The 14,862-nt window shown below is 45.0% G+C and overlaps 1 protein-coding gene across 1 annotated transcript in view; it reads right to left on the reverse strand.

The window, feature by feature from the left end:
* The window catches only part of LOC122177006 (transmembrane protein 132D-like), a 195,623-nt gene that overhangs the window by 7,323 nt on the left and 173,438 nt on the right, over window positions 1-14,862 (reverse strand). The window contains 2 exon segments of the mRNA XM_042866056.1: window positions 908-1,181; window positions 2,279-2,484. Of these exon segments, the coding sequence (XP_042721990.1) occupies window positions 908-1,181; window positions 2,279-2,484 (480 nt within the window).

Below are 14,862 nucleotides of genomic sequence, written 5' to 3' on the forward strand. Positions count from 1 at the left end.
TCTCTTCTCTTCTCTTCTCTTCTCTTCTCTTCTCTTCTCTTCTCTTCCTTTCTTTTCTTTTCTCTTTTCTTCTCTTCTTTCCTTTTCTTTTCCTTTTCCTTTTCTTTCTTTCCCCTCCCTTTTTTTTCTTTTTTTTCTTTTTCCCCTCTGGGACCCCATTTCCTGGGCCAGTATTTCTCTGCATGTCAGGAAGAACATGTGAAAAGATATGTGAAAAGCTGCCGATGACCCTATGCATAGGTTTAGGTGAGTTGCTTTTGATGGGGAAACTGAGGCACAGTGGCATTTACTGGCCATATTTTTGGCCATATTGGCTGAAATTGATGAAACAAAATCTGTACCTCTGGAGAATACAGCTCAGTTGTCACTGATTGATCTTTTAACATCACTCTAGAAGTGCCTGTTATTATTACTGCTTTATGTGTATTTGGAAATGTACCCTAACGTTCATGTTTCGTAACACTGCTTGAGCTCAGGAGGCTTGTGGGGATTCACTGCCATGTGACTCAGCCTTGGTTCCTCAGCCAACATGAGTTAACTTTGCCTCTACCCTTTCCTCTGTCACTGTAGGCTTTGATTAGACAGATGTTCCACCAGCTGCATGCCTCGTGCCAGCCCATATGTTGGCTCCATGTTCAGCAATGGCCTTAAACAAAAATAATCATAACCTGCACTTACACAGGCTGGGCTAGATTTCCTAGGACTGCAGTCTGCATATTTCATGGCACAAGACATGCATAGAAAACAATCTTGTGTCCTCCAGACCTTGCTGCAACTGTGCTCTGTTCAGAAATCCATCTCCAGTGTCTGTTGCTAATGCTAGAAGCTGCGTTACACCTGATCAGCACATTGGTTCAGAGGCGATGGATTAACAGAGGAAAGGGAGTAAATAATTAATTTTTCCTACCTGAATTGTTGTCATTCCGAGCTCCTGCCCGATCAAAACCTGTCCATCCTGTAGCTTAGCAATTCTTGGCTCCTCCACCTGCATGAAGTCGCTCACCAGGTCGGTGATGTCAATTTGCCAGTCAGAACCCAGCAAATAGCTCAGCTGGCCACCAGGCTCTGGGGCTTCAGCCACAAACTGTGTGAGGACCCGGACCATCGCGTGCTGGTACTGAAGGGCACAGCCTCTTCCCTTCCGTTCGTCCTCTTCTTCATCATCGCTGTCCCTGGCTGGTCTGGTAGAACGTCAAGAGCCAAAAATTAACAAAAATTGATGCTAGGGGAGTTTGGAAAAGGGAAGTTGTTGCTGACATCAGTCTGTAGCATGGGTGGTGGAATATAGAGCTGCTACCCCCCCCTGCCCCCCAACGTCTCTGTTGAAACTGCTTCTGTCTGCATTTCTGAAATCAGCCAGGCCACCCTGCTTTCATCCCATTTCCCTTGTTCACAGCTGAGGCCTCCATGCTAGAGCATGGCCTCGAAAATCACCAACCTTCTAGCTTCACTGCTATGTTGTCCTCTTTGAACCTCTCTCATGCTTTCCAAACTTAAGTCTTTACTTTCAGGACATCCGCACTTTTTTTGTTCTGGATCTGCCCATAAACATCTTGGTGTTGCCATGGAAATCTCCTCTGTTTACACCTACTTACATATCTTTTTCTGTATGGCATTCAGGCTGAAATCACTTTTCCACAAACGTCCTCACCTTTCTGCTTTGATATTAACAGAAACCTGATAATAAGTGATGTTCTCATCAGCAGGTGAGAATGGCAAGTTCCCACTTTATCCATTTGTTCTTCTGCTTTACAACACTGACAGCCTAGATCTGCCTGTATCCACTCACCGTCCTGTCTTCACTGTCTGTGGGTGCAGACAGCAAACCTAAAGCCTTGCTCTATCAGAACCCTGACTGTGGGACATGATCATTGTCACTGGATCCTACAACATGAGTGCAAAATAAGCATGCACCAACTGTTTGCCATTAAAAATGACCAAATTACCTGGCAGGAGCTGTGGACCAGGTGGGAGCCTGGCCAGAGCTGGTCAGTGTGGGTGCCTCCTGCTGCTCCCATAGCCAACCCTGCAATTGACTCTTTTTGTCTCACTCCCTTGCACTATAAACAGAAATTGATTTCCACTGAAGGATCATGCAACCTGCATCTTCCATTTCCCTTATAAGACCAGTGAAGTAGCCTATTGAATAAATGTCTGATGACCTTCAAATTTACACTGGAATTGCATTAAGGCCAAATGAGCATGTTCAGATCCACTGCCTCTGACAGGTCTTTGGCAAGTGCACAACCCAGAATGAACATCCTCTAATGAAACCTACCTCTTATTAGAGATGATGGGGACTCTCCATCCCTTGATCTGATTTAGTTCTGTGTCAGAGACCTCTATCTGCAGCGGGAGACGAGGAACCCAGACTGTCATTTCTAAAGGGGCACTCAGATGCTGGTAAGTAAAATTAACTATGACATTCACTTTGCCTTTCATTTCCTTCCCATTGACAAAGACATAGTCACACCTGTCAGAAACCTGGAAAAAAAAAAAAAAAGAGGAAGAAAAAAAAAGTTAATGAGTCTCCTCACAAATTATAAAGTACATCACAGAGTGAGTGGGAGGGAGAAAAAGAATATAAGTTTAAACTAGCTCCAAGTTCAGAGGACAACTAGGAATAACAAGAAGGTTGCCTGGTGTGACCGTAACAGGCTGGGTAATTTAGCATCATTTTAACAGGTAGGCTTTCTCTGCTATAAACATTTCTAGTATAACCTGAGATAAAAGAACATCTTTCTCTCCTTACTTCCCATTCCATACTACAACTGTCCTGAGACAGTGGTTTTAAGAGAGGATTCTTCTTTGTCCTCCTTGACTCTGTGGGCTCCACAAGGAATTCCTCGTGCCCTGGGGGAGGAGCAGGTGGATAACTGCCTGATTATGCAGTTCAATAGGGGACAAATTTGTATAGTCACTTCTGAACTGGGACAAAGAGTTTTATGCTACGGGTGGCAAGCGTGGGGTGACTGCATCAGCCCAGTACTAATCACTGGAAAGGGACTCACACTGACGTGCCCAGTGATGTTCATTGGGCCAAGCAGCTCCATCTCAACTGCAAGCCCAACAAAGGTCTTACACACCGTGCTGCTCAAGCTAGTCCTGATGTCACTTTATTTATAGCCTGCAGCTCTGGACATCAATATTGCTGAGAGTTACTAAATCCCACTCAAGCAATTTAGCAGCTATTGCAAGCATCTAGGTGAGCTGACAGGACCTGTTCATTACAGCTAGTTAAAATATACGAGTAAATGTACACGTCAAATAATTTATTAACTACCACTTTACCATGCTGATGATGTGAAGGAATGATCTATTAAATCCCTGAACTCTTTTCACAATCCATTACCAGCCAGGCCATCTATTTCATTCTGTGGATGTATTTAATACTTCTGACTCCAGAATGCAGTCTCATCCTCATCTGAATTTAATGCCATTTTCTACTTTTCTGTTTAAATGTTAAATAAATTTAAATCGTATTTAAATATCAACAGCTTTTGTGGGGTAATTTGCATTTCTAATATTATTATCTTTAAACAACAACAAACCCCCCTTGCGGACAGTCCATAGCAAATCCATTTCCATCCTTGCTTCTCTGATCCTAGGTAGTGTACAAAAAAGGTTATCATGACTCTACCAATACCTCCCTTGCAAGCAATAGCTGTCTTAAGGTCAAAATCTTGCAGCTGCTATTGGTTTCAGCAGGAGAATATTGAATTTATTTACAGCCAGAATTATGTTGTTAGGGATATTCTCATTTTAGCATGTTTTACAAGAGCTCTTAACAGCTCCTATCAGGATCCAATCTCATTGTGCTGTACAACAAGCGAAACTAGTTGCTGCCACAAAAGCCTCAAGGCATGGGTGAATGTACCGTAAGGGCCTCACAGAAGGCTGGAGCACAGAGTAACAGCCATAATGCTGATCCAACCTGGCTGAGCTGAGAATGAGAGTGCAGGGCTGTGAGAGAAGCCTCAAGTGAGCCTGCAGAAATGGCCATGGGAAAGGCTAGAGGCATGAGCATGTTTCCCTTCTGGGAAACGCAGGAGAACAGACATGATGCCCCTGCTTCCTTACAGAATGCACACTAATGTGAGTGCAACACTCAGGGCAAGAACTACATCCTACTTCCCACCTGCAACATTACCAGAATGTCCAGCAGGCAGGCACAGAGCTTCAGGCAGTGCCTGGTACATCTGCTCCTTTTCTCAACCCATATTACCTTGCTTCTGCAAGTGAAAAACTTCAATTCCTTGCTGGCGTTGCACTTATCCCTGTTGCCTTTTTCTATTTTAAATACTGCTCTCAGACCAGACAACTCTCCCATGTGCTATAAAGCAACGTCTGCTGCTTTTTATACCTTTCCTCTTTTCCCTAGGCTGCCAGCAAGAAATACTGGGCAGTCGCAATGTGCTGATTTCCACCTGTGAGGCAGCTGGTTAACCTAAAGAGGAGGTGGCCTTGAGGAAAGCACTGAGCCTGGGGCTGATTGCCCTGAGGTCCCTCACCCACCTTTGTGAGCAGCAGGTTGGACCACACTTGTTAGAGAATGGCCCGAAGATAAGGATTTTCTTCAGAGCAGCACAGAGCCAATAGGTTTCAGTGCCTTGCTCACCACTTCTGCTTCCAGCCAGCAACACCTTGTGTTTGTGAATCTTAGGGAGCTAATGTATTTGGCAATTAAATGTCACCCTGGGTGATCAGCCTCAGGCTGAAACCATTTCCTGGTGATTTCAGACGCCTTGCAGCACAGAAATCCCAGCTGAGGAGTCCTCTGCAGAGCAGAGCCTCAGGACCCACAGCCCTGCTGTCCAGCCCTCATGCAATAGGGCTTCTGGCAGGCCTCCTGCCAAGAGTCCTCTCTCTGGGAAATGCTTCCCTGTAGGAGCAGCAGCCTTTGAAGCATTCCTGCACCACACAGGTGGGGTTTGGCTGTTGCTTTCATTGGGCTGCCTGTGTGTGAAGAGCAGATCAGCACACAGGGGCTGCAGCAAGGCTGAGGCTCTCCCAGGCAATACAGGGAACTGCTGTATTACTCCAGTAAGTGATGGGAATCCAACTCGGATTTTAATTCATTAATGCTCAAGCAATAGCAAGAGAAAGAACATTTGACAAAGAGACTTCAGCTTCAACTTTATCAGAGGTTATTAGGAGTGAGTTAAAAAAAGAATCCAGCCCTAAAAACCTACTATATGAAAGATTAAATTAATACCCTGACCTTGTGCTTTCAAGATAATGATTTACAAAACAAACCGATGGTCAGAGAAAAAAAAAGACTGGGCTTGGGATACCCACTTACTCCCATTTCCCTTTCTGTAAGTGAAGACAGCAACAACTATGAGCTCATTCAGCTCCCAGCCAGCCCTTCACTGCTGGAATGAATAAGCATCACTGTTCTGCTGCAGTTTGCATGCAGTCCTAACAGAGCAGCATCAAAACATGGTGCAAAATACAGTACATTTTCATAAATCGGGCCAGGACATTCAGAAACAGGTCATCAATAGAAAGGCAGATTAGCTGTGCCTGTGTTGCTGCAGACACATCCGAACCATTCATCTTCCACCACAAGAGAAAGAGGAAAAAGATGTAGAGAAGGAAGAAACATCGAGCTCCTCTGTCTCTTTTGAGACCGAGTTTTCTAAGCTGTTTGTTAGAAATGAGTGCAGATTTTGTGGAACAAGCTGGACGGGGCTCAGCCGTGGCTCGGCAGGACAAACACTCACACGCAGAGCAGAGCAGAGAGCTGTGAGCACAGCCCAGCAGCTGGTAGCCCCAGGCAGCCCTGCAGCAGCATCCCCAGTGCCCTGCAGCCCCAGGCTGCCCCACGTCACACTGATGGGGGCACAAGGCAGCCCTGCTGCCGCTGCCTTTCCCGAGCATGCTTGTCTCTTCAATCTGAACTGGATTTCCACCCGTCACTCCGTCGAGCAGCTCCCTTTCTTTTGCGTTAATTCACACAACCAGCCTTTAACCACCAACCCTTCCTGCACCGCAGCTCTCGCTTTGCACGCCTCACCACACACAGCAGCAATGGCTGTGGCTCAAGTTTATTAAACGCATGGGTGGAGTGGCTGCACATACCCTCGGATGTGGGTGCACGAGCGTGTGAGCGAGTCTGCGCTCTATCAACAGACAGCTCCCCAACAGCCTGCTATTAACTACAGAGCTGCAAAGGCTTTGCCCCCAAACAGAAGACTACTAAACACACTATAAAATGCAATGGGAGCTACAAAGGGGCTGGAGCAAGGTGCAGGGAAAAGCGACGTGCTGTGGTTCCAAAGTGCGGGGACTCTCACCATCAGTCTTTTCCCTTTCCACTGCCTTTAAGTTCCCATCTCACGGGGATGGCCACTCCATGGTTCTCAGGAAAGGTGCAAAGGGCTCCTGAGGGAAGGAGTAGATTTTCTTTTCCTGCTAATGTAATGCTGGAATACATCTCTGCATGCTGTGGCTGTAATACAAGGACATTATAATGCCATTAAATTCTTCTGGTGCTGTGCTCCCTTGCTAAAGCCTTTCTGGGCTTTGTGTCACAGGGGCCTTTCACACATCTACGCTGAGCTGCCTGCTATTAATTAAGGGCAGCTGTACTCACAAGATGCTCTGCAAATTCTCTCAACACAAGGGGACTGTGGGGACTTTTATCTCTTGAGGGAGATGAGATCTGAATGGTTTTTTTGGGAACAAACTTGGTAGGATATTAAAGCACTTTGAGTTTTGCTGGGCTCCTGCAGCTCCACCTCTTTTCCTTACATCAGTGAACAACTCCACACACACATTTAATCTCCATGCACTGGGGCAGCAGAGGTCAGAGGTCCCTTATTGGCAGCATAGCACAGGATTAGGACTTAGATTGGTAGGTACGCCATGTCCATACCAAGCACGTGGCTCTGGCGAGCTGGATGTCAAGTTCAATCATCAGCACTATAAAATGTGCACAGAGTATATTTCAGCTGTGCCCAGCACTGCATTCAGCTTCCCTATTCTCTGAATGGGAGCAGAGCGAGAGCGCTGCCGATTCCTGCCACAAAATCCTCATCATAAGCATTCACTCCTCAGCCCCAAGTGCAGTTCTGTACACCCAAAGCTGTGCCCAAAACTCAACTAGCAGCCCTACAGCTGTGAAAGTGATGCTGCTGCATCACTTGAACACACAAACTCTGTTTCCTTGGCAAACAATCACTGACCAGAAAGGAGGGGTTCCTGCTGCACCAAGGCTCTTCTTTATTATGTTTACTTAAAACGTCTGTTTGTTTTATGTGTAAAGATGCCAGCTCTCTCTCCTTCAAAACACCCCACATTCTATACTCTTCAGGTGTGATCACAAGAAAGGGAAATGAGATTTTATTAATTTATCCTCATTTCACGGTTTGAGAGGCGATCTGTGGAAGAAAACACTCAGCCCTTTGAAGCAGAGCTGCAGCCAGCCCAGGAGAAACATGGAAAGAAGCAATAAGGTTGCTCAGAAATAACACATCCTCCCTACCCACTGCCTCCTGCAGTGTATATTGGTCCCATCCCTTCCCTAAAAGCATTTTAGTGCTCTTCCCATAAGTATCTCTGTAGCTGACTACTCCTTCAAGACTGTATACTCTATGTGAGGTTTGCTGAATAGCAACCAAAAATCTAAAAAGAAAGAGGGAAAGGGGAATGCACACCGTAACTCCCAGAAGAGGCACACAGTATTTCACCATTAGCTCTCAGAAATAACTGTAACTGTCTTCTCTCACTTCATTATCATTACTAAATTCCCACGGGACAACAGTAAAATCCTTACAGGAAACTGCTTTTCTGACGCAGTAATTGTTGGACCCCTTACAAAGTCACAGCTAATAAGTCTTTGAAAATTAAACGCATCTGGAGCAGTTCTGGTTTAGCCATTTCAAGGGTGGCCAATTAGGAAAGCAAGTCTCTGTATTTTGGAAATACACTGGGACTCTGCCTCCAATCCGTGCTTCTGTAAGTGCTCCTTCCCCCATGCAAGCACTCTCCATTTCTAAAACATGCATCAAGCACAGCCTTGCCACCTTGGCAACCTCATGGGATCTCTTCTGATTTAGCGCTGCACACATTTTCCTTGGTCTACCAGCATAAATGGTGATATTTAGTAACGTAAGTTATGTTAATGAGTCCTGCCTAAATCACCACTGTCAGAAGAAGAATGGAGGAGTCTCTTATAACCATTAAAAATGAATGAGGAGGGAAATAAATAAGCAAAAGCAGCTCATTTGAGCTATAAAAGACTTCAGAACACAAGCTGTGTACCAAGGTACAAAAGGATGAGGCTGTTATTAGCTCCATAACTCACTTAGAAATGACTCAGGGGAGGCGGAGCCACATTTAATCACCTGTGCTGGAGGAGTGCGGTTACCGCGATAACCCACTGCAGCCTGAAATCAGGCATTGCAGATAAATGGCTGCAATGAAGCAGCAGCACGGGGCGTAGATCTGCCCTAAGCCCATTGTATGTCTAGAGATGGGAGATGTCCTGGTCTGGGATTTTGTGAGGACCCAGGGGATGTGAAATCACCATCCTGAGATCCAATGGCAGCAGATCTGTGAGCCACTCTGGATGTTGCTGGAAGTAGGAACCACTGAATTGCTGCACTTAAGGAATAATCCCAGCAGCTCCTGTGATGAAGGGGCACACCTTCAAAGTATCCACACTTTTTTGCAGCAGTTTTCCTGCAGCAGCACAGCACCAGAAAATGCTGCTATCCACAGCTGCATCCACTTTTATTACCCAAATGCCTTCCTAAGAGCTTGTTTTCTGCCACGTCTCCATAGCACCATGCTGCAAGCATTCCTGACAATGCTTCAGAGGAAGTTCAGCAAAAAATAGACGTTAGCAATGAGATGTGCAATTGAAGAAATGTCTCTTTGATAGTTTTTTTTACTGCACTAATCCGCCTGAAGCACGTTATAGGTGATATTGATGAAGAGAGCTCTGATGCTTATTTATTTCTAAGGAATTTTTAGTTTGTTCTACAGCTCTGTGGCAAATATCAATATATTATCCTCAGCAAAATATACCTGAGCAAAATGTAAAATAGCACATTTCAAAATGCCTTACAATTCTGGGCAAACATCCAATTCTAGCTGCAAGTTTAATACTTCTTTTGTGAACATTATGGGTCTGACATAACGTTTGCAGCATGTTGGTGTAACTAACTGAAAATCCCCTCATTAAAAGTGTCTCGGAAGAATCAACTTTAAAAAAAATAAATAAAGATTGAGATTTGGAGTATATAATTTTGGTGGATTTTTTCCCTCCAAAGCCCAAGCTTTGCACTCACTTTGAGTGCTAAGAGCCATCAGATAAATCTTTATGCAGTGGATTTGCACAGCCATGTGTTTTTCAAGGATGCAGTGAGAGAAGAGCAGCTTCTTCCTTGTCCCCACTGAGCTCTGGGTCTCTGGGGGATGTGAGGTGGTTCCTTTCCCCAGAGCTGGCAGTAGGGCTGCCTGCAGCACGAAGCCTCACTGTAAGAAGGCTTTCAAGACACCTATATATGGTTTCATTTTTGGGTCATGAAATTCGGTTTCATTTCAATTTCAAATGATTAAAATTATGTAAAAATACCATGAGATCAAGAAAGAAGTTATTTTAAAATGAAAAAAATCAAAACATTTCACTTTGCAAATGTCAAAACAAGATGTTTCTTTGACACAACAGGAACCTGTTATCGTGCATTTTTTTTCTTTCTTTCAGAGATGAAATTCCGGAGAAGTTAGCATAATTTCTTGAAACTGTTTTCACAGAACTACAAATTCTGAGAGAATATATCCTATCAAATTTTCCCCAATAAGCTTAATCAGCCGGGGCCACAACTCAAAGCAAAACCATCACAAGAAAACTCTGCTCAATTAAAATCCAATCACTTCATACAATCTGGAGTATCTTTAGAGAAATGAATAGTGCTATTTTCATTTGCAGAAAGGAGTGCAAAGGCACAGGACAACCTCTCTGGAAGTCTGGGATTAATTCCCAACCCACGCTTACAAGATAGCTGTGTATAATTTATTGAGACTCGTACTCTCAAGGATATTGAAGTCTTTACTCCCATTGAACTCAGGGGAATTTGGTGGTTAAATCTCCTTAAGAATCTGGGCTTGAATCAGCTTGTGATGTATTTGTAAAATGAGGAATACCCTCCCCTTGTTTTACAAGGATTTTGCAAAGCTTAATTTATAAGAAACAAGGTGCTGGGGTTACACAAGTACATCTTTCCTCTGCTTAACATTTCTCCGTAGTTAGAGAACAGTCCTTCCCTTTTTCCACCCATTCTAGGAACCAGCAGCCAACGAGAGCCCTCCATCAGCACAGCACAGCTTGGTGGGATGCACCACAGGGTTCCTGGCAAGCAGGCAAAGCCAAGAGGAATCAAACAGCTTCATTCACTCCTGCTGTCCTCTGCTCCTTCTGTGGCTGCAGCCATCCCTATTGCTGTTGGCTGTGCCGCCGTCCCTGCTTTCCAGCTGGAAAAGGAAGGTGGTGCCTTCCTGCCCACCTGCTGCTCCTGGTGTTGGGAGAGCAGGGATCAGCAGGAGGATGCTCTGTTAAAAATCACTGCTGCCAGCACGCGGTCAGCAGGAGGATGGAGCGGCCTCAGCACCGGCTGCCCTACATCATGGGGACATGAGGATGTCAGTGCTGGCACACAGAAATGCCAACGTTCCATTAGACAAGTGCTGTCTGACTGCTCGCCAGTACTGTGGGCTCAACCCACCACCTCGTGCTCAGGTTTTAGAAGCCACAGTTGGCTGCAACAAATGTGACAACGCTTTCTTGCCAGTGTTAATGAAGTTACAGCTTCCTACCTCTCTCCTGATCTGAAAACCACATGAACTCCATATCACTCGCTGTGGTTGCCCAAGCAAAGCGGGAGAAGAACGATAAACACATCAAGTACCCTATGGTTTGTCACTACACTGAGAATGCCATTTCTTCCCTCCTTCCATGAAAGCTTAAAGAGGAATAATGGCAGTAGAACAACCATGCTTCACACTCATGAAATAATGGAGATGCTCAGGCTGCAATTATGATAAATACTGGCTGCCCAGTGAAGGAGAGCCAATGCAGGGACAAACAGGACGGACCACACACTGACACAGAACCAGGGGACAGACAGTCTCTCATTGGTCAGCTCATGTCAGTGAAGCAGCACAGGGGAGAGGAAGGGAACTGCAGCACACAGAGCCTGAAATAGCCTACTGTAAGGTCTCTGAGTATCATGCATGAGAGTCCCCTTTGGGGGAGAGGAAAATGGGCAAAGCCACATGTGGCAGGGATCTGAGAATACACAGGGAGAGCAAAGTACTTCAGGTTACTCCTACATTCTCCCGTGGCAGCTGAGGGAACAGAGAATATGCTGAAACTCACCACACGCAGAAAGGGCAGATGAAGGAGATCCGACATGCCTAAGGCATCACATAATATTTGTAAGCAAGTCAAGAAATGGATTCCAAAATCCCAGGGCTCTTCTAGAAAGATGTTATTCAGAACCAGAGCACCACTCTGCCAAGGCAGGCTCTGTCCTCGGGGCAGGTGTTCCCTGCCTGCTGCCTGCAGGAGCACTGTGCTGGTGCTACTGGCTCAGGCTGCTGCCACCTCCACGGCTTCTCGAGGCTTCAGCAGCCATGGGAACTTTTTCTTTTGGGGTGATACCCCTGCAGCGTAACAGCATGGGCAGTTGGAAAGATTGGGCTGTCTCAAACTCTGCAATTTATATAGTACAGTATTTCCATTGGCTATGTTGAGTTCTCTTTTTTGGCATTGCCATCACATATATTACAATTATGTTAACAAGCCTGTCCTAAGGAACTCCTATTTTTCTCTTCATTACCCTGAGACAAAGTTCCAGTCATTTCTCATCTACCCTTATCCAGCCATTTTTGATAGACTGTACAAGTGTAGAAGCAGAACTCTACTTCATGAACAAATTCAAATGACTATTACATTGATGCTGCTCTTAGTGGCATAGGTAAAATGGAAACAAAGCATGCTTGCTGTGCTAAGCAGTGTGCATTGCAGCTCCCCCACACACCCAGCTGTGCAGTGCAGGATCCCGCTGCCAGGCAAGACATGGGACTGAGCTTCCCTATTTCAGATGGAACTTCTAAATCAGGAGTTCCCGAAGTCCTGCCTAGATGACAGTGTTACAAACATATCTGTTAAGCAACACCTGTAGAGAAATCCCCTCCTCACCAGCTGACCAATTTCCACCCTGAAACACGTGCAATGAAAGTCACTGTCCACCTACAAAATCTTCATATCGTATTCTAAAATTTGCATGTTACTCAGCACTGTGAACAAGCTATGATTCACCACTGACTCCAATTAAATTTATTTTTTCCCTTGAAAAAATAAGACTCTCTTTTAAAGAGTCTCCAAAACTAAAAAATGAATAACATCTAAAGATTTTTTTTGCATCAGCTGATGCAAAAGGAATTACCACTGTTACTGAGGCGTTAAGCATGGCTGCTATGGTTTAGTAAAAAGTGAGAAACAGAGAAACCATAAAAAATAAATTTTGTTTAAGGCTACAAGAGAAATGTAAAACCTTCTAAACTAGTTAAGACTTCTAAACTGGTTAGCAAAAGGCACTGGGCTGATATATGCTCTGCCTCCTTGGAATCACTCATCATTCATCTCCATCACTGCATTGCAGACTAGAAGCATTGCTATTTTTTTTGACAACATTCCCATTTTTTCAGCTTCCAAAAAACCTCTAGACAGGGATTGTCAGCTCTAATTATGCAGCTCGTGCTGCGGCGACAGGTGGTTACCAAAAAATCAGAAATGACACTTTGACTTTTGCAAATGGATTCTGAAGTTTGGGCCGTGTTCTTGACAATAATAGCCATAAAGGAGGGAAGACAGAAGAATGCTGAGGGCAGTCATATGAAAAGGGGAAGACTCACTATCCTGGGCATTTCTGCACCTTGGCATGCCACAGGTGCCATGAGCAGGTCATGCGCCAGGCCCTCCAGCAACAGATTGAATAGGATGCTCAAAGAATCACTCTTCAGTAGAGTTTCCATCCATTAAGTGAGGACAACAGCACTTATTACCTCAGAGAATATCATTAGTGGTTGGAGCCCCAGGGACGTAATATTTCTGCCCAAGGATTTCATCCAGACCTCAGACTTCTTTCTGACTCTGGTAGGCTTTGATCTTACCCTAAAGGGCAAGCACTTCTGCCCTTGAACAAGAAGAGTCCTGTTCAAATTTCTTTCCAAGAAGCAGTGGGTTATCCATAAATTTTAATGAGGTTCACCACCGAGAACTGGTCTGACCCAAGCCAAGCATGAAACCAGACCTCCACTGACTTAAAGGTGGTGAGAGCCATGCAGGAGAAGCAAATGAAAAGACCCTGCAGGGAGAAGAGAAGGCCATGATGAAAGCAGAGTAGAGAGTTTGAACTCTTCAGTGTTCTCAGACTTCAGTGTCCCATGAGCACAGATCTGCAGACAGCTTCTTGAGTTAAACCACAGCTCAGCTGGTGGTTAATAGAATAATGACCAAATGCTGCTGAAATTACTTTTGTAACTTAGACACCATCCTGAGCAAATGCACTGCACTTTAGTCACTTCAACACAGGGAGAAGAAGATGAAATGTGTTTAGCAATGGCAGTCTTTCGAGGTTAGTGTTACAAGGACAAAGATATTTCCATCTTGGTAATAGTATGGTTTCAAAACATCTTGAAGATTCAGCCCTCCTCTGGCACTGAATTTGCACAGCCAAAGCCTAGTTCTCTTGCTCTGGGAAGCAGGCAGATATCCAACATTACCACTTAGAAGAAAAAGGAAAAATCTGTTGCTGTATACATACACTCATGCATGCACGCCAAGCTCTGGAAAGCTGGCCAACACCTTGCAGTGACTGGAGAGAAACAACGCAACAGTAAAGCATGAAAAATTTCTCACAGAGACCTACGGCTTTTTAAGCCAAAAATCATTTGCAGAGGAACATATAACCAAGGCAGTGCTTCAACAGCACAACTGTACCCATAACACGCAAGTATCAGAGGAAAGCTGGCATCAGTCAGCATGGACAGACTGAAATGCCAGAGAGTGTTTTCCAAACCACATTCACTATAAAAGTGACTGCAAAGTTTATATTAGAATGGGAGAACACGTCCTTTCTCACCAGAGCTGTGGGCTAGGATGTGAGAGCAATGAAGAGATTTCTGTCCTTGCCTGACCTACTACCACAACCTTCTCTTATTAGGGATGCCTATTTCTGAACAACTGAAGATAAATCACTTTCTTACTGGTTTGCAAAATGGCACATTACTGTGAGCTTGCTGCCCCTCACACCAGTAAGGTGTGGCACACAGATGTCAGGCTGTGCTGATGGTTGGCCAGCTGGTGGCCATGGCTGGGGGTTCACTGTCTGACCCACCAGTTTTTAGCAAACTCCTCCCCAAAAAGCTGTCCTCAGCTTGCTTGTTATCAAGCAAACTCCATGCAGGCTGCCTGCTCTGCCTCTTCTACTGGGTGCATGCTCTCTTTGCAATAATTTCTGGAAGATGTCAAGTTCTCAGTGCCCAGTGGTTTTGTTTTAGCAGAGAGGGTGAGAAACAACAGCAATGCATCTATGTGTGCGTGCTGGGAACAGGATGGGAGTGATCCTTGTATCCCCAGGATTCCCACACAGTGAGTAGTGGCACCAATCTTCAAGGAAAATCTCATCATCATTCCACCATATCTCCAACCACCTGCAAACGCTGCTGCTGCTAATGTTCACTGCTCATTTTACATCCCCACACAAGCCCCTTGCAATGGTGTTGAGCAAAACCCAGGCTCCTTCAGCATCCCTCTGGGGACAGAAACAATCTAAAGCCACTTGCTCC

Source organism: Lagopus leucura, unplaced genomic scaffold (assembly GCF_019238085.1).
Source record: "Lagopus leucura isolate 7727_CA_CO unplaced genomic scaffold, USGS_WTPT01 Super-Scaffold_806, whole genome shotgun sequence".
Lineage (NCBI taxonomy): Eukaryota > Metazoa > Chordata > Aves > Galliformes > Phasianidae > Lagopus > Lagopus leucura.